Source organism: Manihot esculenta, chromosome 2 (genome assembly GCF_001659605.2).
Source record: "Manihot esculenta cultivar AM560-2 chromosome 2, M.esculenta_v8, whole genome shotgun sequence".
Taxonomy (NCBI): Eukaryota; Viridiplantae; Streptophyta; class Magnoliopsida; order Malpighiales; family Euphorbiaceae; genus Manihot; species Manihot esculenta.
Window position 1 is genome coordinate 17,761,486 of NC_035162.2, and position 26,155 is coordinate 17,787,640.

The 26,155-nt window shown below is 33.6% G+C and overlaps 2 protein-coding genes across 3 annotated transcripts; both read left to right on the forward strand.

Moving 5' to 3' along the window:
• Positions 1–589: 589 nt before the first annotated feature.
• LOC110609017 (dynamin-2A) lies at positions 590–18,543 on the forward strand. Its single transcript, XM_021748321.2, has 22 exons — positions 590–1,005; positions 1,890–1,940; positions 2,036–2,156; positions 2,613–2,705; positions 5,432–5,493; positions 5,699–5,816; positions 6,087–6,420; positions 7,770–7,917; positions 8,597–8,698; positions 8,798–8,917; positions 9,358–9,441; positions 9,616–9,743; positions 10,097–10,181; positions 10,288–10,426; positions 12,641–12,717; positions 13,384–13,440; positions 15,907–16,048; positions 16,129–16,286; positions 16,601–16,714; positions 16,802–16,869; positions 17,084–17,253; positions 17,845–18,543. Exons 1-22 carry the CDS (start codon positions 859–861, stop codon positions 18,084–18,086), a joined length of 2,760 nt encoding a protein of 919 aa, XP_021604013.1. The 5' UTR covers positions 590–858; the 3' UTR covers positions 18,087–18,543.
• Positions 18,544–20,886: 2,343 nt separating this feature from the next.
• On the forward strand, positions 20,887–25,607 carry LOC110608737. Of its 2 annotated transcripts, none has more exons than XM_021748019.2 (2): positions 20,887–21,395; positions 24,493–25,607. In XM_021748019.2, the coding sequence occupies exons 1-2, from the start codon at positions 20,963–20,965 to the stop codon at positions 24,513–24,515; spliced, it is 456 nt and encodes a 151-aa protein (XP_021603711.1). In that variant the 5' UTR covers positions 20,887–20,962; the 3' UTR covers positions 24,516–25,607. The 2 variants fall into 2 exon arrangements, with proteins under 2 accessions (XP_021603711.1, XP_021603712.1); XM_021748020.2 differs by lacking the exon at positions 24,493–25,607 and adding an exon at positions 21,628–22,682 and having other exon boundaries at positions 20,888–21,395.
• Positions 25,608–26,155: the final 548 nt, after the last annotated feature.

The window sequence follows — 26,155 nt, forward strand, 5'->3', positions numbered from 1 at the left end:
AAAACATTTATTTTTCGCTTGGAATAATAGAAGCTACAATATTAATTTTAAGAAAATCTAATTTATAAATAGGAAGAGATGAATAAATAGAAAGCGATAAATCATAGTTATAAAGGGTTGAATTTCAATTGTAATAGTAAGGCTACTCTAAAAAATTTAATTTATAAAATTTATTTTTTATAATCATTGTAGCTACTAATACTAAATTTATTTTTGATATTTATTAAGAGATTTAGATTATACTCATTTTAATTATTAAACTCGAAAAGTTCGGTATTATTATTTATTTTTATTATTGTTTTGTTAAAATTAAATAATATTTATAATTAAAATTATAAAAATTAAATGATATAAATAGTTAATATGATTAATGATTTTTTAACACTAAAATATAAAATATTTTAATGCAATGATTATAAAATACAGATAAATTAATAATTTTTTAAAAACTCATGGGCTTATAATAATTCACCCATATTAAAATGAAATTGGAAAACAATTAAAATTTAAATTACAGAGCCAAAGAGAAAACTTCCCTCAGAAAACAACAGTAAAGTAAAGAGAGTGAAAAGAAAGAAGATTCAAAATAAGGGAAGAGAATTGAAAACACAATTCAAAAGACAAGACCATTTCCTCTCTAAATAGACCCACCTCATCTATCCTCCCTCTTTCTTCTCCCCCTCTGTTTTCAAATCGTTGAAATTTATATGTCCGATCTCTCTCGACTCCATCAGATCTCCTCCAATTCTAGGGTTTTTCCATTACTTGGATCTCTTTCCCTTTTGCTCAGAACATTTCTTTGCTCGTTTCCTTCTTTTAGATCTTTGGATCTTGTTATTTTTGTTAATTTCAATTGAAATGGAGGCGATCGAAGAGTTGGGGCAACTCTCAGAGTCCATGAGGCAAGCGGCGGCTTTGCTTGCTGACGAAGATGTTGACGAAAACCCGAGCTCCACTTCTAGACGGAGTTCTACTTTTCTTAATGTTGTTGCCCTTGGCAATGTTGTAAGTTCCTATCTTTCGTATTTGTGCGCGCCTCCTTGTGTCTGCTGATTGGATTTAGTGGATTGAAGTTGGATTCAACTCTTTAAGAGTTTGAATGAGGTCTAAGTTTCTGGTGTTGGTGTGTTTGAAGTGATAGATCCTTGTATCGGCTATTATTTTTTATTTTTTTATGGCTTTATATGCTTCAAGTGACAGTACTTGGATTGTTTTCTAGTGTGGAGTGGCTGGTTGATGCATCCAAGTAAATGTGTGCTTGCTTATAGTAATGGAGTTCTGGTAAATGATGCAAAAATAACTCAAAAGCAAAAGGAACTGAATTTTGTCAGTACTAATAGTTCAGTTGAATTTAACTGGCCTTATTCCCAATCTAATTAGTGTCAGCTATATGGATCACTTTTTTCACAATTCTGCCCCGTTAGTCCCACAGTGTAGGTCAGTGATATTCCGCCCCATATAATTATGCATATTTAGGGGTGACATTGTGGTGACTGCCATTGATGATCATCAGAAGATGAACTCATTAGTTTGAAATTGATTCCTAGTACTGTGGACATCATTTAGATGAAACTCTCTCTTATAGCAGTTTTTAAATCAGCCATTGTGGGATTTACATATGTGATTTTGCTTGAAATGCGCGCCCTCTGTATGTTCATTAAAGGAACTACTGGAGTTGATTAAGTTTATTCTAGTAACATTTCTGTTTTGAAGTAATTTGTCTTGTGGCTATGAGGCATGGGAAGCAGCTGAAGTGACTTAACTGCTAGTTAATAAAATCAGGCCTTTTTCATTTTATGGTTACCATTTTCTACGCTTTGCTAAGCAATTTAATGTTTTATGATCCTTTTCCCTTCCTCTCTTTTCCTGTTTGTGGACAATCTGTTTAGGGTGCTGGTAAATCTGCAGTTCTGAACAGCTTAATTGGACATCCTGTTCTGGTAAGTTAATCTAAAAAAAAAATCCTGCACATTCTTTTGCTTGGTACTTTCCTTTGTATTCAGACCTAATAAATCCTTCTCTATTCAATTTTCAGCCAACTGGTGAAAATGGTGCTACCCGTGCCCCTATAAGCATTGATTTACAGAACGATGGCTCTTTGAACAGCAAATCAATTATTTTGCAAATTGACAATAAATCCCAGCAAGTTTCTGCAAGTTAGTAGCTTCAATCGACTGGTTTCTATTAAGTTATTCATGTTTTATTGTGCTTTTGCCCTCTCTCATGTCCTCTCCGCTTTTTTTTTTTTTTTTTTTTTTTTTTTTTTTTTTCTGCTTAGTATGGGTTCAAATGAGTTTTTAAAAAATAGATCTTTTCTGTTGATATCTTTATGAGTGCCTTCATGGTGTATGGTACTCGCCTGAAAAATCTATCCTATGTACTTGATAGGCATTGTTGTTAACTTGGCTGGAATCATGAACGTGCTTAGTAATAAATATACAATTTATTTATGTGGACCTTATTTGATTATAAGACAAGAGAAAGCAGTTAATGTTGATGGTAGGACTCTTCATGTCAACTAAAGCATTGACAGTTTGACGCGTTTGTGCATGTATAGTTCCTTTCAGACAGCTTGAAGTGTACAAATTGTTACTGATACTGGTGTTCTGCAGGTGCTTTACGACATTCTTTGCAGGAAAGGCTGAGCAAGGGGTCCTCAGGCAAGAGTCGGGATGAAATATATTTGAGACTGCGAACAAGTACAGGTTGGTTCATGGGTTATAGTTGTGACTTTGTCTTAATTTATACAGTAAGATTCTATGAGGCAATATATATCTATTTGTGTATTCTGGAAGACTTACTAGTGTACAAAATTAAACATCTGCTTGACATTGTTGCTGTTGTAATGGTATCAAATGGTGTTTATCGAAGCACCAATTGGCATGATGACATGGAAAAAATGTTCATTTCAAATAATCAATAGCTAGTTATGTAAAAAATACCTATTTTCCAGAGATGTTGAGATATCAATGACGATCTAAGGGTAGGCACTTAGGTGAGTGATGTGGACATCAATGACTATCCAATCTCTAATACCAAATTGATGTAGAACAAAAAGAAAGCAAAGGATCAAGAGGAACAAATTCTCTAGAGCAGCTAATTCTCCATTTCTTTTAATTCTCAAGAATAATCATCATATAATCTCCTAATGAAATTCCTAGAAGACAATTTTTATAGTTTATCAAGTTGGTTCTAATTATAACTATTTAGGAATGCTAAACCTAAAGAAATTAGGAAATTAAATAAACTCCAGCTAGGAAAATAATAATATAACTGATGCTGTTCTGGGTGAAATCTTTGGGTCACTGGATAACCTGCAAAAGAGAATTAAAGGCCACAGATGGGTTGGTTGCCACAACTACTCCGATGCTCAAGTTAGAAAAAGCATTGAGGGTAAAAATAGCAGAGTTTTAGGGTTGCAAACCTTCAATCATTATACTTGGTACCTGTGGCAGGCCTTTTATACCTCATGAGAGTATGGATCACAATGGGACTTCTAAATAGACCATGATTAGGACTCCTCTCGAATTGTGACGCTTATCCTGTAGGAGTTGTAATTTCAGTGGGAGTCTACTACTGTTTCCTGTTCCCTAGTATGGGTTTGTTATATAGGTTGTCCACATAACCGAATCTCCGAGTTTTAGGGATGCCTTATACAATTGAGTTCTCAAGGTTTACCTCTCGGTCCATAGGTAACTCCATGCTAGGCAATTTGGATCTTCTGACCCAAAGTCCGAACCTGGGTCCAAAAACGCTTCATGTAGCATCAATAACTAATAGAACTCTTAGATAATAATAAAAATCCAAACTTCCTCATTAAATAGAATCCTAAATTGAATCTTCTTGGACTTTGTTGATTGTATCAGTTGAGGCACTTCTTAATCTGCTCTTTACCCTAGTTGCTTTAAATCTGTTTATTCATAAATACTTGAGTTTGATAATCTATTTAAAATCTTATAGAAGACGGGTTTTATAGCAAACTCTTGTCGTGATGATAAATAGAGTGTTGGGATCTTTCTGTTTTTGGACTCTAAAGCCTCTCTTGGATAAAATTTTTGAAAGAAAGAGAGTAAGGCATAACTCACTCATCTTACCGTTTTCACTACTTTCTCCCATTATGCTAATTTCTCTTTAATTTTTCTTGGAAGTTGGATGTTTACACCTCTTTTACCTGAGTAATCTCTCATGCACATGTTGCAAGAACCTGATTCTAGTTTAAGAAATATGATGGGAAAAGAAACAAAAGAGTGGAGACTCAACTCTGAAAAGTATAGCAGAAATAATAAAAGATCATCCTTACATTGGGTGGGGACTTTTATTTCCATGGGGAAATGAATGTCTATTTTTGCAACTTTGTAAGAGCATTAGTTTTGTTCTTATTATTGATAAACAAATTCTTATACAACAGAATCAAGTTTTTCATTGTTTTCTTCCTTTCAATTATTGAAAGGAAATTCATTGGTTGATCATACAATTCTTCATTTTCCTCATTATTCTCATTTCGAAATAAACCCACACATAATTTATTCAACTGATATTTTCAAAGAGTTTCCAATGTTCCTAATCAATCATATCTCAAGGTTCTGACCTATAGAAAAGCCAAAGCAACTACAAGTTTGTGACTAATTTATGGAAATGTACTAATTAGCAGCTTAGCTGCCCAAATAGGTGCAATACCACTTGGGTCTAGTAGAACATCAATAGAAAGGATATAGAAGAATGAGCACATTGTTTTACGAACTCCAAAGTCTATGTTAATTCCTCCTATGAGATTTTCCCAGCATAAGAAGTGATTAGTATGTAGCTAAGAGGTTAGAAGTTAGAAACTGCTTGATTGGATGGTACAATTTGCTGGCCTTGGCATAAAGTGAAGCTAGTGTTTTTTTAATTGTCATAATTTCTTGAAGAATTTTTGGCTGTGTGTTGTTATGAACAACCAGAATAACTTAGGCTATCACCCTTGGTAATTAGGATCAAGGTTTTATTTATCATCTGTAGTCAGGATCAAGGTTCTTATAGGATTTTTACAGTGTTACTTGACTACTTTTAACTATGGGCTTGTGCTAGATGCCCAAGTGAATAAATATTGTACATGTTTAAATAGTTAAAGGTGATCAATTCATATGTCAGTATTTTACTGAATTAACTTGTGAGTGATTTTTTTATAGCTTTAATTTGCATATTCAAGGGTGGTAGCGTGAATTCACCTGCTTTTGGATGCTACAATCTTCTATTACAACAATACCAAAGCTTGTGTGATCTGCGAATGAAAAATGAAATGTTTATTTTAACAGAAATGGATGTTCATGTTAGGACATGAAATATTCAGTTTTCTGATTCATTTTAATTTCCTGCTATTGTGCTTATCTTCAGATCAATTTAATTCTTTTCTACTGCACCTTACAATTGTTTTGAATGATTTTTTTCTCAGCACCTCCTCTGAAATTGATAGACTTACCTGGCCTAGATCAACGTGTCATGGATGAGTCTATGGTAAGAGTTATATAATGGTTCTTGAATTCATTTAATTTAAGGATTTGTATGTGCTACTGTTCATTGTCTGGTTTATCACTACTAGTTCTTGGTGTGCTAATGAAAATCAGCGTTTTGTTACTTAATCATTTATTCTGTTTATGACTGTTACTTCAGTATCGCAGTTGAAACAGTATATATGTGTTTTGAAATGGCCTTTGCTTAGGTTAGTGAATATGGTGAGCACAATGATGCCATCTTGCTAGTTATCATTCCTGCGGCCCAAGCACCCGAAATTGCTTCCTCTCGGGCCCTTAGGATTGCCAAGGAATATGATGGAGAAGGTACATGACTAATAGCATTGGCTTTCTTTTTATAAAAATATTTTTGCTGATTTTAATTGTTTGAAGATCTCCACAGGGTCTAATCTTGGTCAAGTTTGACCTATATATTATCCTATATTATGCATCTCCCTTATCATGTGTCACATCTTTCCCTTCCCTTCTTCTGGCTCCTTAGCCGTTCTTTTCATTCTTCCTTTCTTTCTTTCTTTTTCTTTTTTCATGCATAATTTTTAAGTGAACAGATAAGATGTCTTTTCGTGTTGGTGTTAGGTACCAGAACTGTTGGTGTAATTAGTAAAATAGATCAAGCTGCTTCAGATAAGAAAACTCTTGCAGCTGTTCAGGCTCTTCTGTTGAACCAGGGTCCAACAAAAACTGTTGATATTCCATGGGTTGCTTTAATTGGGCAATCAGTTTCAATAGCTTCTGCACAGTCAGGATCTGAGAGCTCATTGGAAACTGCATGGAGGGCAGAGAGTGAAAGTCTTAAATCTATACTTAGTGGAGCCCCTCAAAGCAAGCTAGGCAGAATAGCTTTGGTGGATGCTCTGGCACATCAGATTCGCAAGCGTATGAAAGTTCGGCTACCGAACCTCATTTCTGGGTAATTGTTTTCTATCTGCTGCATGGCCTTTTATGCGCCTTATTGAATGATAACGTGTCTTCAAATGTTGCTTCTGCTACACATGGCTTCTAATTGCATTGAGAGCGATAAATGCACAAATGAGACTATCACACAGACCCATGCTTGTCAGTATACATATACTAGCCATTTTGTTATGTGTATTGCATGTGGTGCTTAATCATTTATAATGCTTGAATAGTTGTGTTAGTTCTAAAATACATTCCATGAAGCTAAACAATGAGCTAATTGAATTGTTGATTGAGCCTTCTCTTTAATTCTAGTTAAGAAAGTTTATGTTTTCTTGTTGGGAGTTAAGCTTAGAGTAGCGTCCAATTAAATATTTTGACAAAATAAATCAGAATTTCTTAGAAGTTTAAATTGGAAAACAATGTATCATAAAGATTAAAGAAAATAGACAAAATTGCAGTAATAAAAAACTTGATTCTTTTGTGTGTTTTATCTTCTTTTTGTTGAATGTGCTAGGGGGCCAAATGAAAGAGAAGAGTGAATGTAATGTTTGTACCAACCGACTGCCCAAAAACGAAAAAGAAAGAAACCAAATACACATTACAAAAGAGGTTGCAACCAAAACAAAATAGCTTTCTCTCTCTCTCTCTCTCTCTTTTCTTTTCACGAGAACATTTGAAATTGCAACATGAAGAACAAGTTTTAAGGAAAAAGGCATGCAATTCAACCATAACAGAGAGAATAAGGGCTATAAAAAGAGCCCCTTTTTTATAACTTTTTTCCCGGATTTCATTCATTGATAGAGTTTCACTATGTGTTGAGGAATATATAGGTCAATTAGTAATATAAAACATTTATCCTCATCTGTTTGTACTGGAAATTTGACTTACACGTTTTATCCATTTAAGACCTGTTTGTCATCATTCCATTTTTGCACTTTTTGTTTTCATTGTCCAATTAGCAAAGAAAATTATATTGCTACAGATGCATTTTTTAATACTTTTAAATAGAAAAACAGGTTTTTTGAACTCAGGAAATCCATAAATTTCCTAGTTTCATCAACTTTTTTATTTCAGTTTTTGAAGAAGTAATTTGGAAGTTGGATCCAAAAAGGAAAAAGGAAAATGCAATTGATACCAAACAACCCCGTAAAACTTCCTCTCATCTGTGTATTTATTTAGTAGCCCTCTTGTCCATAGTACTGTAAACTTGTACTTTATTTGTCCATTCTAGGGTTATACACCACCATCAAAGAGAGACTTATGATCCCTAACCTTTTCTTTTAACAAGCTTATGATTTGTGGCTTAACTGCTTAATTGTGTTCTTCAGTTTTTTTGCTGAAACTTTTGCATTTATGCAGGCTACAAGGGAAATCTCAAATAGTTCAGGATGAATTAGTAAGGCTTGGAGAGCAGATGGTTGAAAGTTCTGAGGGCACAAGAGCTATTGCATTGGAACTTTGCCGTGAGTTTGAGGATAAATTTCTCCAACACATTACAACTGGTGAGGTGGGTGTGTTCACTTCTAGTGCATGTTCTTTTTCGTGCAAATATATATGTTGGGCATATTGTTTTGGTCATTCCTTCTGATGTTAATTTTCTTTTGGGTCAAAATGAAAGCTATATGTGTAGAAATGATTTTTGAATAATTGGAGAAATTAGTCGTTAGCATAGTGACCTAACTTATAGATTTTTTCAGCTTTTGCTTTTGCTTTTGCTGTGCAGAGCTTGATGATGTGTTTCCATCAGTTCTGCACTGCAACTTTGCGAGCCCATTTATAGCCTGTTTTGTAGGTTAAATTGTTAGTTCTTAAATCTGGAGGCTTATTATGCACAGATGTTATTTTTGTGAAGCAAGTGGTCCTAAAAGATATTTGACACTTTGACTTAATGCTTATTGTTTTCTTGGTTGTCTTTGCTTCTTCCCTTTTTTTCTATAAGTGTTCACGGGATAACTATGGTTTCTTGCTCTCTCTTTTATTATATTATTTTTTCCTATCTGGTGTCTGCACATTTTTTTTAGTATTCTGCTTATATGTTCAATACGATATATTATTGTTCTTGGAGTAGTTCAAACAGCCAAGTGATGTGCTAAATTAATTTCCTCTAATATGCGTAATAACTGCTGAGGTCCTGGTGAAGTTTATTGATCAAATACTTAACCTGCTCAATAAAATTTTAACTGCAGGGTGCTGGTTGGAAAATTGTTGCAAGTTTTGAGGGAAATTTCCCTAATAGGATCAAGCAGCTTCCTTTGGACAGACATTTTGATATCAACAATGTCAAGAGGGTAATTTGCTGCCTTTTGCCAGTTCTCTTCTTTGGTATTTATCATGTATTGCTTTCAGGAGTTGTATTCTGTAACTTTTTTCTATACATGCTCTATTAGATTGTATTAGAAGCGGATGGTTATCAACCTTATCTCATATCTCCAGAAAAGGGTTTGAGATCCTTAATAAAAGGAGTTCTTGAGCTTGCTAAAGAGCCATCACGTCTTTGTGTTGATGAGGTACATTTTTCCCCAATCCTTCCCTTTTAATATCGAAAATTTTGTTGTACGTTTTAGTTAAGAGTTTCAACTTTTGATCTGTTTACTAGTGCTTTGTTGTCTTGGGTCAATGGCATGCTTTGTACTGAAAGCATGGTGGAGAAGTGAAATATGTTTTTATTTTTCATTAGATCTTTTGTGCTAGCAAGTCTTACCATGTTATTAATGCTAATAGAAGTTTTTTAACAATTAAAATATTGTATCTAACCTGAAAAATGGACATAGGATTGTTTCTTCATTTATTTTTCCTTTACCCCCCACGCGTGCGTGTGCATGCCTATGCCTCTTTTAAAGAGAGTATTATTACAACAACAAGTATTTCACCTCATTGAACTTTGAAGTCTGATTACTGCCCCACTCTGTTATGTGCTTTAATGGAGTTTATGCCTTTATGTGAGCAGGTACATCGTGTTCTGGTAGAAATAGTTTCTGCTTCCGCTAATGCTACATCAGGACTAGGAAGATACCCTCCTTTCAAGAGAGAGGTATAGCATGATGATTTATTTTACCTACTGTACGCTTATGCCAGCATTTGCCATAGTTTAAGTACTCATTTTTATTTTTTTGATGTTAATTATATTGCTACTTGCTGGTATTTCCCATAGTTTAAGTCCTCATTTTTACTTTTGGTAATGTTAATTGTATTCAATCTTGTAAAGGTCATTGCTATTGCTACTACTGCTCTTGAGGGGTTCAAGAATGAAGCAAAAAAGATGGTTGTTGCACTAGTGGATATGGAGCGGGCATTTGTGCCTCCCCAGCACTTCATCCGTTTGGTGCAAAGGAGGTATTTGGACACGTTTGGCTAGTATTTTACTTATTCATTATAGTCTTCCAGTAAATTTCCAAAATCTGGTGGCAATACAAGGAAGCAAAAGGTTTTTGTCATAGCATTTTCATGTTGTTTATGACACTAAGGACAATACTGGGAAAAACATTGTTATCCTATGCATCTTTCTAGACTTTTAAGTTGTCTTGGTGTTTTCTCCCTCCGTCAATATTATTTTTCTGTGGCTACGTGGGTTGTGTTCATAGCATTTCACCTCCGAGGATTTTCATAGTGTTCCAGTAGATGTTTATTCTTTGATATTTCCAAATATGTACAGTTCAGTTGATATCTATTCAATTTGATCTACTTAGGATGGAAAGACAGCGCCGAGAGGAGGAGCTTAAGAACCGATCTTCTAAAAAAGGGCATGATGCTGAGCAAGCAATTCTAAATAGGGTAGCTTGTTTATTTCTCTGAACTTATGTACACTCTGAGTACATAAATGCTGTAACTTTTTATTTCTATACTATTCATTGCTCAATTGTTTTACATTCTCTTTTAGGCAACTAGTCCTCAAACAGGTGGTCAGCAAACAGGGGGAAGTTTGAAATCAATGAAAGAGAAAACCAATCAGACAGAAAAAGAAGTGCAGGAGGCTTCTGGTTTAAAGACTGCCGGTCCTGAAGGAGAAATAACTGCAGGTTTAACTAATCACTTGCAGTCTCTTGTCTTGACATTTTCATATCAGTGTTGTGCCCTTGTATTATAGTTCAGTTCATTTTGCTGTTTTGATGTTGATGACTTTTGAAATATATGCCATGTTTCTTGCCTTTTGAAAGTTAACGGTTTCTTCCGTTTATTCTGTTTTACTCTTGTACATAGGAACTGAGTCTCAATTTTTTTTACTGCAAATTAAGAAGTTGTTTTCTTTCACTCATATAACTATCCAATTTGACCACCTAGGTCCTGGAGATTTGGAATTGCATTGAAGTTGAATAGTAGGGAGTAGGGAAACATTCAGTGATTTCTTTGTACACTAGTTCCTTTCTGTATGGCATATCCATCAACTTAACATTAAGAACTTAATTTCCCCTATATTGGCATTGGATTCCATGTTACAGAATACAGAATTATTAATGGGATGAACAGTCTCTAAATTGTGAGAAACTTATTGCATAAGGGCAAATGAGTTTTCTTTTCTAAGATTCCTTTCAGCCATAAAATCTCTAGTGCTTAAAATTCGGATTGTGGATTGGCATATGAAGTACTGATTTGCGAACAGAACGTAACAAAGTCAGCAGACAGAATTAAACTATCTGGTTACACATTTTTGGAAAGGAAATCTAAATTATTTTAATTTTGCCGCAGACAAGGCTCTGATGAACAATCTGTGGACAAAACAATGAATGATTACTGAATTTGGTGTATGTTTTTAAAATTTAGTAGATACTGTTGAATCTTGCATTTACTATCCATTGTGTGTGGACAATTTCTTGATGATGAAATTTGTAGTTCTTCCATCTTTGCGCCTAGTATAGGAATGAGTATTCGGTCGGTTTGGTTCTGAACAGAACTGAATTTGGAAAACCAAATCACTGAAATTTCTGAACTGAACCAAACTGATACAATGAAATAACTGAATCAAACCAAACCGATATTCATTGGTTTCGTTCAATGGAAACCAAAAATAACAGAGGCCAAAAAGTCCATGTTACAGTCTCAGACTCTCGGTCTCAAACCTGTTCAAATCACAAACCCCATATTTCAATGAATACTTCTCCCAAATACAGCCCAAATGCTGAAAATTAATAAAGAAATACATTAAATTTCATTTCACAAACCCTAAATGCATCAGTTTCATCAAACACAACCCTCCAAACACAAAATGTTAATCAAGGATCGAACAGCTGCACAGATCAAACATCATTCATAAATGTCTTTCAAAAAAAAGATTTAAACCAAAAACAGATCTCAAACACAAATTGAAAAAATACAAAAAGATACACCAAAGAAATTACATAAAATTTCCCACATTTGTATATCCAGACATGCATTTAATCTTATATAAAATCAACCCAACATACAAATACCCACAACTGTATACTCATTATAAGAACCCATCCATGGGTGAATGTATGTGAGCGAAGGGTGAGCTCTATCAAGTGAATGTCCTGAGCGTCTCGGTTCTGCATGCTTTGGGGTCCTAGGATTTTCCATCTGGATCTTTGTGAAGATGTGGGTCTTTTTGCAGCAAAACTCTTCTATTCTAGGCCTTCCATGGAGGGTTCAATGAGCGGATCCATAAATCATGGAATAAGAAGAAGGAGGTGGGTGTTTTGGGTATGGTTTGAATGGTATGTGAACTGCAAAGGATTGAATATGAGATAGTAAGAAGAAAATAGTGCTGTCTAAGTTTTGGATATGCTCTCACCAACAATGAAGAAGAAGGGACAAAAGCTATTGAAGGATAGAGAGGGAGAATGACTGAATGAAAGGACAGTGAGGGAGAAGAAGAGGTGGGCGGACAAAAGCTATTAAAGGATAGAGAGGGAGAATGACTGAATGAAAGGACAGTGAGGGAGAAGAAGAGGTGGGGCGGCTGGAAGGTGTAGGGTTCTTTTAAGAATATATATATATATATATATATATATATGGTCGGTTGGTTCAGTTTCTTTCTCTGATTTCGGTTAATAAACTGAACCAAAAACTGAAATATTCTAAAAGTACAACTGAACTAAACCTAATAGACCAAATGACTGAACTGAAAATTTCGGTTTGGTTGTTCGGTTTAAACCGAAAACTGCTCTCCTCTAACTATATATGTTAAATTTCAACTTTGTGCCCACCATATTTGTAGTTCTTCCAACTTTGTGCCTACCATATATGTTATAGTTCCTAACTTTGAATCCTTGCAGGTTTTTTGTCAAAGAAAAGTGCAAAAAATGATGGATGGAGCAAGCGATGGTTTGTTTTGAATGAGAAGACGGGGAAGGTTTATAACACATTGCTCTAATATGTGCCTTTGTCACTTTTCTTGAATCAGGCTACATTTGTGCTCATTGTGCATTTTTCTTATTATTTTGTTTAATGGTTGTAGGGAGGAATAATTCTATTTGTTGTTTGTGCATTGGTTAGGAGATTTAGCTTAGGATTTATTCTATCCCTAATGGCTACAAAATTCCAAACTTTTGCATGTTTTTGCTATTTTATCTTAAAATTTTAATTTTTGAAATTTGTCCAATTTGGTCAAAATGCCAAAATTAAAAGATCTGGACTTATTGCAAAGATTTTTTGGCCATTAAACATTTATTTTATGATATCCATATAGATATTCTCATTGCTCTTCCTCTTTTACATTAAGGTGCTTTTAGATGATTGACTTTTTATTTTAAATTGCAGAATGCCATTTCTTTCTTTCCTTTTGTATTTTTATTATTTTTGTAATGATACTACATTGTAAGGTATTGGAAGCAAGTCTTTTTTCACCCTTTTACATTGAATAAATGCAATATAAGAATTGAAAATCCAGTAGGCAAAGTGCAATTAATTTTACTGTACACATGATTGTTTGATTGCAATCTTATTTGTGATGGATTCTGTAATATATGTGATTGATAGGATTCATAGGGTTGAATCTTACATATGTCTTCTTTCACAGCTTGGGTACACAAAAAAGCAAGAGGAGAGACATTTTCGTGGGGTCATCACATTGGAGGTATGGGAACCATCGCTTCGTAATTTGAGATATCTCACAATTATGCTGTTGGATATTCAGGAACCTTTCCAATATATTTAGATTTTATTACCTTCACACTGTATAGGATGCACAAGTCCAGAAGATAAGATTTTGTGTGCCTCGACGAGAGGGAAGACACAACCCACTCCTTAAATTCAATTTCATTCTGTTTTGATAGTTGAGATATTATTATATAGAGTTGGAGCTTTCTAAAGTTTTGGGTCATTTAAGATTAAGTAGAGGTAATAGGTGAGGCTGCAAATGAATCAAGTATTAGCAAACTCCGGCTTAGCTCATTTATAGAAGAAATATTAAATTTATGCTTAGGCTCAGCATAGTTATTAATGACTCAAGGTAAGCTTGTCTTGTACTTGTTTGTTAAATGAGCCAAACTCATGCCGAAGTTTTCATTATTAGGATTAAGTTGTAAATAAATCATAGGGAATAAAATGTTCTTTATGGTAAAAAGTTGGCGGCGAAGTGTTCATTATTGTAAAACTAAGGGATGAAATAAGAATTTATCTTGTGGGAATTAAAGTATTTTTCACTCCTCATTAATAACAAGAATAAAATGTCCGGAGGGACAATCATATGACCTGATCAAAATTTAGGGATGTTTTTCATCTATTTTCTAAAATATAGGGATCCCATTGTTAATTATTGCATAAGATAGGGATGGAAAAGTAATTTACCAATAGATAATTCACAATATTTATTAAAAAAAGTGATATAATTTTACTCTTTAAGTATTATAATGTAATTATATGAACTTCTTAAAATATATGTTATATATGATTTTCTTCATGACGAACCTTTAAAGTAACTTTTAACCAGCTCAAATTTGATTAGTTTATTTGATGAATCTTAAAACAAGGCCTGATCTTAACACATTAACCTTAAGAAATGAATCTAATGGAAATTTTGTCAAGCTAAGCATTTAGTAGCTCAACCCAGTTTGGTTCATTTTTAGGCCTGAATCCTATCCTTTCCTTGGTTCAGTTTTTATTTTTGTAGTGTTATCAACCTAATTATCACAGCTTCAGGCATTATAGCATATTGATGTTGTATGTTTCTCTAACCATGTGAGATGTCAGATGTCAATTGTTTGGGCATAGTTGTGACACGATGAATATATCTAAACTCTAGAAGTCCTTTGCCATTAACAAAAGAAAAAAGAATTTGAGTCCGGACTCCAGAGACTTGCAATATTCTGTAATTTTAATACAAATCTTGCTTTGCTTGAAGTACAGCTTCTGTGGAGAACCTCTCTCATCTTTTTCTCCCATTATTTTAAAAAATAGAAATGCCATTTTCTCAATGCAGGAGACATGTAAGATGTTTCACAATTTAAGCCTCATTTTAGGAAAATGGCGATTTAAAGGAATACCACACTTGCAACTTTTGATCAGTCCTTAATTAAGAGATAGTGAGCCCTTTGCTGAATGCCTTGAATGTGTATCAAATTTTAATTGTGCTATCAACATAAATGCAAAATCTTGATTTTGGCTGAAGCCCTAATTTCATTGGTTCAAGAAAAGTGGTGATATGTCATCTTTTTGATGGCACCCTTCTCTTTTACATACGGTGTTAAAGTTTCACCATCTTTGCTAATGCATTCCTTGTCCCGTTGACTGCTGAAACAAATTTCGGAAAATCTGATTATTTGTTAATGGGTATGCATTTCCTGATCTGTTTCTAAATCTAATAGGAAGAATCTCTTTCTTGTATGTAGCTTGTCTCCTTTTATTTGTAAAAATCTACCTTTATCGCGATTTAGCCATCTATTATATATTGTCAATGCAGTTGAATTTTTCAAATGTTGAAGTGCAAATCTCTTTCATCCTTTTCAATGACATAGCTAGATGCTGGAATTGGTTCAAACTCTGAGGTTCTTTCTGAAATTTTAGACATTGTGGACCCCATATTTCTGTTGGTTACTTAACAATTCAGCGATACAGATTTTCAGCAAGGATACTTCTAAAGAATTATGATTTTGATGTAATGTTAATCATAATTTTGTAGCCACGTTGACATTTTGGCTTTCATCTTCAAGCTTTAGAATCTAGTGAGATGAGATGCTAGGGATATTGTTAGCATGGTTTCACCCAGGAACTATCGTTTTTTTTTATTTTTTTTTTTTTTTGGGGGGGGGGGGGGGGGTAAGGGAATGCTATTGCTAAGAGCTGTTTTGTTTTTGTTGTATTTGCTGTCTCTAGTGCACCTCATTTCCACAAGTTTCAATTGTGTCCATTACCTGCTTAAGCTTGTTAGTACAATACAAAACTTTCTTAACCTCTGATTTGTTGATCGCTTATAAAATGACCAACTATGCTGCATCCCCCCTGTGATGGCATCTCCATAGATGTATGTGTGCAGTGTGCTAGTGGAATCCTTTATCATTTAATATGACATTGCATATTAATAGTTTTCTCATCCCACGGGCAGGAATGCAATATTGAAGAGGTTCCAGACGAAGAACCTCCCTCAAAGAGTTCAAAGGATAAGAAGGCCAATGGACCAGATTCTAAAACACCCAGCCTTTTGTTTAAAATAACTAGCAAAGTCCCCTATAAAACCGTATTGAAAGGTACTGGGCTTCTTTTTGGTCATCAAACTTCACTTGGGTTAGAGCACCAACTCTTGACTTAACTTGCTTTTCTCTTGCAGCCCACAGTGCTGTTGTTTTAAAGGCTGAGACTTTGGCTGATAAGGTTGAATGGATAAACAAGATAACAAAAATTGCAGAACCTTCTAGAGGACAAATGAGGAATGCTTCTCCTGAAGGTGGTTCTACCTTGCGACAGAGTCGTTCTGATGGTTCTCTAGTATGTTACTGACTTAACTATCTGCTCCGTTTTATTTTCTAAGAATCTGTTTATTAGCTTTGCTGAGATCAGTCCTTAGATTGAATTCCGTGATGCTTACAATAATGAGTTGTTGTACTTTGTGGTTTGTGTACTTGTTCACTTCTCCATTATTTAGTAGCACTTTAATTGTAATTGGCAAATTGTCAGTGGCAATTTTTTACAACCTGCTAAGCTTTATGTTCTGAGAAAATATCCACTAATTTTTGGACACTTGTGGATAGTGTTTCAAAATTCTTAAAAAAAAAGGTAAAATTGGTTTATGGTCTGTGCAGGATACAATGGCTCGAAGGCCTGCAGACCCTGAAGAAGAGCTTCGGTGGATGTCTCAGGAAGTGCGTGGTTATGTTGAAGCAGTCTTGAATAGCTTGGCTGCTAATGTTCCCAAAGTAGGCTGGCTTCTTTAATTTGTCTTTCTTATTTGTTATATTTTGGACTTATGAAAACCTAAATTAACGCAGTCATTTATTATTCAGGCCGTTGTTCTTTGCCAAGTTGAGAAGGCGAAGGAAGATATGCTAAATCAGTTGTATAGCTCCATCAGGTTTGATGAATTATCATTTTGCTGCTATCTATTTTTGCACTACCACAAGTTCGTTTCATGGCTACGTACATGTTTCTCCTTGTTGGCTCCCTTCATGCAAATTTTTCTTTATTATGTTTGCGGTTCTCATAGATTTCTTGTCATGTTCTTCATGATTATTATACATGTTCAGAGATGGTTCTTATTCAAACTCCTTCTATTTGATTGTGGCTAGTGCTCAAAGCAATGTGAGGATTGAAGAGTTGCTTCAAGAGGATCAGAATGTAAAGCGCAGGAGAGAGCGTTATGTAAAGCAGTCCTCTCTTCTTTCCAAGTTGACACGCCAACTCAGCATTCATGACAACCGGGCAGCTGCTGCTTCCAGTTGGTCTAATGGTAGTGCAGGTTAGTTGTTGACATTGTGTTTGTTTCTGAAGTATGAAAAGCTCAAATAATGTTAAAAGTCCACATACTTCCTCTTTTTGTTGTCTTATCTAATCCATTAAGTTTAAACTTCAAACTAAATGGGAGCATAATCTTCTTTCTGCAGAGTTTCTGTAATTACTTTTCAGAAATCTTGGGTGGTTACTTTACCTGACCCATTAAATTTGCTTGATTTTGACCTCTCAACTCTTTGAACTATTGGTTCAATATGGTGGTTTGGCCTTGAACCAAATTCCTTCCGTCGTTGCCAAAAGATCACATATAGAAGGTCTTTTCATTACAAGATTTCCCTTGTGATAACTGATATTTTGGGTGGTTATCTTGTTAAATAATCTCAATCTTTTATGTTTCTCTTCTGGCTGTACATTTTCAATTTTGGAAACAAAATATGCATCATATATGGATGGAATGGAAATTCTATGGTTTTGAATTTTGAAAGTAGCTCTTGCTGTTCGTCTTCAAGATGGTTTGATGTGGATCTGCACATTTTTTGATTTGGATAATAATTTGACGATGATGTTTTTATAAACTTCTTGCATTATCTAATTTCAGAAAGCAGCCCCAAGACGAATGGACCATCAGGTGATGACTGGAGATCTGCATTTGATGCAGCCGCCAATGGTTCCGTGGACTATGGTTCATCTAGATCTTCATCTAACGGTCACAGTCGACATTACAATGACTCGGCTCAGAATGGTGATCTAAGCAACAGTTCAAACTCGGGCAGCCGTCGTACTCCTAATCGGTTGCCGCCTGCACCCCCCCAGTCTGGATCCTCGGGTTACAAATATTAGCAGCAGATGGCAGGTCGACAGTTCATATTTTCACAGCATTTTTGGTGGGTGGGATTTAATAAAAGCTCACATCATGTTGATATTATCAACGGGTCATTCCATATTCTATTTGAGAATCGGTCGCAGAGAAGAGAGGGTGGTTTTGCTTTGTGTACATAAGACTACAGTTCCTCCGTCAGGTTTTTACCTCATGCCCTAATTAGATCAATGGATTCAAGGTGTTCTTGAAATCCATTTCTTATATTTTATATACGCTATATTCTTTTTCTTTTTTCGTTCGAGTTTTCATTTGTTTTTCGTTTTCTTTATTCTTGCCTCATTTTTTGGACACTTAGAGATATATTCTGCTTTGTAATTTCTGAGCATTATATATAGTCTGGGGTGCATTGTAAGGGATCAATACTCTTGAAGTTGGGTGTTATAGTAAAACTTTCCATTGAAATTTGTTTCTGCTTCATTCTGAATATGTCTACCTGATGGTTTTTATTCTGAGTTGCCAAATGTGATTAGTTGATTCTAGTTTAATATGTTTCTTCATATCTATTTTTCTCTACTTTAAATTTTACCTAAAGTATGGTTAAATTGTCATATGCCAAGGTCCATTCAGAAAGCTAAGCATAGAAGTGTATTTTTAACTACTGTTATGTTTAGGGATGGCAACGGATCGGGTATTTTCGGATACCCGATCCGATCGAACTCTAATAAAACGGATTTGGGTAGTTATAATCAGGTTTGGAACGGGTTCGGATTTTAAAAATAATACCCGTTGCAGGTTCGGATCGGATTCGGGTTTTATATACAGGGTATCCACTATTCGAACCCGTTTATATAAATAATTAATTTAATATAAAAAATATATTTTACAATAATATTTATAAATTTTTTATATATATTTTTATTTAAAAATTTAAATTTAAATATTTTTTAAAAATATTAGATTTTTTATATAAATTATTAATTAAAATATATGAGATTAAACGGGTTCGGATTTTATTCGGATAATAATAATTAGGTTTGGGATGGATTCAGATAATTTAAATTAATTTTTAATCGGGTTCGGAACAGGTTCGGATATTACTAATATAAATCGGGTTCGGATTTGGGTAGTTTAATTTTTGCGGGTACCCTACTCGTTTACATCCCTAGTTATGTTCAAGTAGGTATAACAGTATTTAGTTTAAATTGAAAAAATTAATTAAATTAATATAAAAATTCGGTTCGATTTTTTATTTATTTTAATTCGATTTAATTTTTAATTTCAAAAATTTTGATTATTTTAATTTGATTTTTATTTGAAAAAATTGAATTAAACTGTGATAATAGTATATTATTTTTAATAATATAGAGATTAAATTATATTTAAAATATTCTAATTAAATTTTAAAAGTGTAGAAAATAAAAAATTTATTAAAAATTCAAATAGGTTAAATCGAATGAAATCAAATTGAATTAAATTGGTTTAATTCGATTTGATTTTTGATCAAAATTGGTTTGATTTAATTTTTATAAATATTAAAATTTTATTTTTTGGTTTATCCAATTCAGTTTCAATTTTAAATCGAATTAATCGAATGGTCACGCTATCTTCTAAGGATATTAATATCGTTTTTGTTTAGGAAGTGTATTTAGAATGAAAAATTTACTATTTTATTTGTATGTTATAAAAAAATTTATTAATTGATTTTTTAATTTTAAAAAATATATTAAAATATTTTTAATATTTTAAAAAAAAATTATTAATTAATTAATTTTGATCATTAAATATTATAAAATAAATTTAAAATATTTTTAATATAAAGAAATTAATTAACAGAAATATTTTTAAAAATATAAAAATATTTAACGTCTAAAATTCTTGAATGGTCAATTAATAAAATTTTTTAAAAAATATATTTATGTATTTTTTAAATATATTTTTTTTAAATTAAAAGAGCAAGCAATAAGTTTTCTTATAATATAATAATTGCATAATAAATTTCCCATTTTAGAAGGGTTGCCACTCGTGTTTTTCGGAGCTTTTCATTTTATGTATACGTGCATTGAGACTTTATGCCTTTTTAAGGTATGGCTATGTAGTTTTGATTTTTGACAATTTTCTCAACCTCTCAATTTTGCAATTATTTTAGGCTGTGTTCGGATGTACGGATATGGATTTTTGAATTTAGATTTTAAATATTAAATTCAAAACTTAAAGTTTGAAATCTGTATATGTATAAATCTCTATTTGGTTAGTTAAAAAATTCAGATCTTTATTTTCAAATTTGTTGTTTGACTGTTTATTAATAATATATTTAATTTATTACATTTTAAAATTAATTATTTTGAAGAAATTATATTTTTAAAATTACATGTAATTTTAATTAATTAAACTTTTTATCCTAAAACTTCGCTTTTGTATGGTTTTTGATAACTTGCATTTCAATTAATAATAATAATAATAAATATATGCTGTATTAAAATTTTTATATTAGATACACTCCTAAGCAGGGGCGGAGGGAATATACGGTAAGGAGCAAGTGCCGTACCGGCTATCAAAAAATGCTTTCAAGGGGATGAAGGTGCGGCAGCGGCGCAGCCGGTGTCCTACCAAAGGAAGGCTCCTGGCTCCGCCGCCACTGCTGGTAAGGATCAACTTATCAAGCTACAAAGAATAAGAAAGATAAAATAAAAGTTAATAGTTCGTCAGTTAGTTGATTATTCTGTAACAGATAGTAAATTAAGGTAATTAGCTAAATGGATGAGCGGGAAATGCAAGCTCGTGAACTTTCTTATATAAATTTCTGGTAATTCTTTAATGAGAAATATCCTTTCTCTCTTTTATTTTTATTCTGTAACATGGTATCAGAACTAAAAAAATTAACAAACAACCTTCTCCCATGACTTCATCTGGAACCACAGCTGTGATAGAACCAAATGCTCCCGAGAGCAATTCCGATCCCTTGGAAGATGCCTCTTCACCATTTTTTCTTTATCATAGTTTGGTTCTTATTATTCCGGAACTTATTCTTGACAATTTTCCTTTCTGGAGGAGATGGTTCATGCTTGCCATTTCCATAAGAAACAAGCAAGGGTTTCTTGATGGTTCCATTCCCAAACCTTCACCAGAGAATCCTCTCTATCTTCCATGGATCAGATGCAACAATCTCATTGTGGTTTGGTTATTGAGATCAATTTCTTCTTCAATTGCTTCCACAGTCTTTTATTTGGAGGATGCCATACAGATTTGGGACAAGCTGCACCAAAGATTCTCTCAACCAGATGATTATAGGATTTGTCACCTTCAACACCTTCTTTGCAATACCACACAAGGTACTAAGTTTGTTGATGCATATTTCACCAAATTGAATGGGATTTGGGAACAATTAAGAGTTTATCATCCGTTGCCTCATTGCTCCTATGGCAAATGTAATTCAGATTGCTTTCAAAAATTCACTGAGATCATTCAGAAAGATCATGTATTCCAATTCCTTAATGGTCTTAATGAGTCATATTAAGGTGTAAGATCACAGATCATAGTGATGAAACCTTTTTTTTTCTCTAGATCAAGATTAAAATATGATTCTCAGAGAAGAAACATAGAAATCTTTAATGTTGCAAGCACAATCACTCATAGAAAGTGCTACCATGGCTGTCAAAAGATCAAAAAAATGATATTGTGTGTTATCATGGTGGAAAAGCTTGTCATGTCAAGGATCAGTGTTACGGGATCATTGGCTTTCTCCTAGACTTCAAGTTTACTGAGTCTAAGACTGTTGGATTTAAGCAATCTTTTGTTCAACAAGTGTCTGGTTCTATTTCACCAACACAGGCTCCTCCAATTGATAGTCTTTCTCAACTGAATCTTTCCAAGAAGCAAGTGACCAAACTCATGTCTCTTCTTAATGAATCAAAGAACTCATCTATCAATACCTTTAATACTGCCTTTCCATCACAAATCAATACATGTATAAGTATTATAACTGCTTCCTAAATTATTGATACAGGTGCTACTGATCACATTATTTGTGATTCCTCTTTATTCATTGTTTCAAAGCCTGTGAACAAGGCTTCTGTTTCTCTACCAAATGGTCAAAAGTCCTGAGTCTATGCCATTGGATATGTGCAGCTCAATGATTCTCTCATGCTCCATGATGTTCTATGCATTCCTAAGTTCAATTTCAATCTGCTCTCTGTTAGTAGGTTGACTCATAATCATTAAGCATGCTTTGTTTTTTTATTTGATATTTTTTTCATTGAGGACCTTTTCTCTTGGAAGACGATTAGGTAGGCTAAGTAGACAAGTGGATTGTTTTACTTACAACAACAATCTTAGGCTTTCTCAATAGTATGTTCTACTGCATCTTCCTCAAATATTTCCTTTGATTTATAGCATCATCGTTTGGGTCATCCTTCTGATGATAGGTTAGAAGTTTTACAATCTCAACTAAGTTTCCTTTAAATAATAAGACTTACCTCTGCTACACTTGTCCTAGAGTTAAGCAAAGAAGAGGATCTTTTCCTCAGCATATTTCTAGCATCTCTATTGCTTTTGAACTTGTGCACATGGATGTATGGGCCCCTATTCACAATAAGACATTAATAAGAATCACTATTTCCGTACTATAGTAGATGATTTTACCAAGTGTGCATGGACTTTCCTTATGAAATCCAAGATAAAAGTCTACTTTCTAGTCCTTTAATTTTTGCATTATGTTCAAACTCAATTCAAGACTACTATATAGCATATTATAACTGACAATGGATCTGAATTCTTCATGAATTCATTCTTTGAATCACATGGCATCATTCATCAGACTAGTTGTGCCTACACACCTCAACAAAATAGGTTGGTTGAAAGAAAGCATCAACACCTTCTAAATATTTCTAGAGCCTTATTGTTTCATGTTGGAATGCCTGTTCAATTATGGGGAAGTGAAGTCTTAGTTGTCACTTATGTTATCAATAGAATTTCAATAGCTAAATGTGGTAATAAAACCCCTTTTGAAATGTTGTTTCACAAGGCTCCTTCATATCAACACATGAGATCTTTTGGCTACCTTTGTTTTGCATCAAATTTGGTTGCCCATAGAACTAAATTTGAGTCAAGATCAAGGAGGTGTCTTTTTTAGATATCCTGTTGGAGTTAAAGTATACAAACCATATGATCTTGATACTAGATCTTGTTTCATTTCCAGGGATGTCATTTTTCATGAAAGTATTTTCCCTTTTCACACTCTTTCTTCTATATCTATTGATGTCACATATGTCCTACAATTGGTTTTGCCAACTGTTCCAAGTTTTGATTCTACTAACAAGTTCCATAGCTATCACAATCCAATACACGGACTTCAAATGTATCTAGTCCTGTAGCTCAAAATTCTCCAAACAATACTGATTCTTTTAAGATTAATGAATCTAGTTTTCTTGACTCTATTGATTCTGCATCTCCTTCATAATATAGAACACTTGTTCCAGGCATACTGCAAATAATATGATTATTCCTGAGTTAAGGAGAGGTTCTAGGCCTTCCAAATTGGCTGCATATTTACAAGAATATCATCTTCAGCTTACAAAACGATCTGTTTAGCCTTCCTCTTCTTCTTGTGTATTTTCCTATTCAAGATTATCTCTTGTATGGCAGTATATCTCCCTCTTATAGATCCTATATTCTCAACATAAGTTCCATCTATGAGCCTTCCATATTTTAGTAAGCAATTCATTTTGATCACTAGAATCAAGCTATGCAAGAAGAATTGAATGCTCTAGAAGCAAATCACACTTGGCAAATTACTAATCTTCTTACAGGTGCCAAACCAGTAGGTTGTAAGTGGGTTTAGAAAGTTAAATTCAAGGCTGATGGCACCATTGAGGGATACAAGGCCAGACTTGTAGCTAAAGGCTATACACAAAGAGAAGGTTTTGATTTCACTGAAGCTTTTAGTCCTCTAGCCAAGCACACCACTGTGAGAACTCTTTGAGCACTTGCAACAATCAAATAATAGTTTATTTTTCAATTGGACATTAATAATGCATTTCTTATTAGAGACGTGAATGAAGAAATATATATGGACATCCCTCAAGGCTACCAATTGAAGGGGGAGTATGCTACTAGACCTAAATCTAAATCCAAATTGGTATGTAAACTTCAAAATTCATTGTATGATTTAAAACAAGCTTCAAGGCAATTGAATGCTAAATTCACAGAATGTTTAATCAAGGAAGGATTTGTTTAATCAAAGTCAGATTACTCATTGTTTACAAGGCACAATAATGAGAGTTTCATTGCATTTCTTATATATGTGGATGACATTATTACTGGCAGTAATGATAGAGCTTTTGTTGAGAAATTCAAAGGCTGCTTAAGTTCTCATTTTCGATTGAAAGATTTAGGTGACTTAAAGTTCTTTCTTGGTCTTGAAATTGCCAGATCTAAGGAAGGCATTATGGTAACTCAAAGGAAGTTCATTCTTGAGCTGCTAGAAGAATATGGCATGCTTGGAGCAAAACCAAGTGCGATTCCCATTGATGTTAATACAAAGCTAGTTCATGTACAAGAAGGCTTATTAATGATCCTACTGTTTACAGACAAATTATAGGAAAACTCATGTATGTTACATTGATAAGGCCTGACTTATCATATGTTGTACACATTCTATCTCAATTGGTGGATAAACCTGCACAAATACATCTAGATGCAACCTTTAAAGTACTTAGATACCTTAAAGGTGCCCTTGGTCTAGGATAGTTTCTGTCTGATCAATCAGAACTCAAGTTAACAGCTTATTCAAACAGTGATTGGGCCAACTGTTCTGAGACAAGAAGATTTTTTATAGGTTCTTGTATATTTCAGAGAAATTTTCTAATCACCTAGAAGTTTAAGAAATAATCAACTGTGTCCAAAAGCTCTACAGAGGAAAAATACAGATCCATGGCTGCTACTGTGTCTAAAGTTCTTTAGCTGGTTTCACTTTTGAAGGATTTGAATATCATTATCCCTCAACATGTACAATTGTTGTGTGGTAGTATGTCAGCTATTGATATTGCTAAAAGTCCATTCATGCATGAAAGAACAAAATATATAGAAATTAATTGCCATTTTGTCAGAGAAAATGTGTTACTTGGGATAATTAAGCCTGAATACCGAAGAACAGCCTGCAGACATATTCACCAAAGTCTTCATCCTGCATAATTCAAGCACCTCTCAAGCAAGTTGAACATTGAAAGTATGTATGTTCAACTTGAGGGAGGATTATCAAGCTATAAAGAATAAGAAAGATAAAGTAAAAGTTATTAGTTTTGTTAGTTAGTTGGTTATTCTGTAACAGATAGTAAGTTAAGGTAGTTAGCTAAAAGGATGAGCTAGAAATGCATGTGAAGCTCGTGAACCTTCATGTATAAATATCCTATAATTCTTCAATGAGAAATATCTTTTTTCTCACCCATTTTCATTATGTAACACAACTCACTCTGACATATAGCATCTATTAATACTATTCCATTAGTCTTTTTTAGAAAAAGAAAAAAATACTACCATCTAGAGAAATGCTACGGTCAGTCGCTTTTCAAGTGACTATCCAACACCCTTTATTCTATTGGTTGAAAAAACATATAATTAATGATGAATTAAAAATTAAATAATAATTAATATGATAAATACTTTTCAACCAATAGGTTGTTGATATCATTTCTCTTACCATCTATAACTTGTCATGGATACAAATAGATAATTTGAACTTGTTATGGATACAAAGTAGATAATTTTAATTTGAAATAAGAACTTAACAATATTTATTTTAAATTCTTAGTTTTAAGCTATAATAAATACATAGGATTTGTGCTGAATCTAAATCTATTTTCCTTTAAAACTTTCAGACAAGGGCTTTGACTCAAATGTCAATCCATGCGGTTAAATTCTTCCATCCAAAGATAAAATTGGAATAATTTATATAAATATATATACCACCCAACTAATTTGGATGTGAATTCACATCGGATAAATCCATTAAGGAGGTAATATGCTCCATCCCCAGTTTTAAAGTTGCATAGTTAGGAGAGTTCAAACTCGAAACATTTGGTTAATGGAGAAATGA

Coding starts and splice junctions, on each gene's coding strand:
- LOC110608737 (XM_021748019.2), top strand. CDS start 20,963: ATGACTTCATCTGGAACCACAGCTGTGATAGAACCAAATGCTCCCGAG. Junction 21,396..24,492: donor TCTTTGCAATACCACACAAG/GTACTAAGTTTG, acceptor TGAAATTGCCAG/ATCTAAGGAAGGCATTATGG.
- LOC110609017 (XM_021748321.2), top strand. CDS start 859: ATGGAGGCGATCGAAGAGTTGGGGCAACTCTCAGAGTCCATGAGGCAA. Junction 7,918..8,596: donor AACACATTACAACTGGTGAG/GTGGGTGTGTTC, acceptor TTTTAACTGCAG/GGTGCTGGTTGGAAAATTGT. Junction 17,254..17,844: donor TTGGTCTAATGGTAGTGCAG/GTTAGTTGTTGA, acceptor ATCTAATTTCAG/AAAGCAGCCCCAAGACGAAT.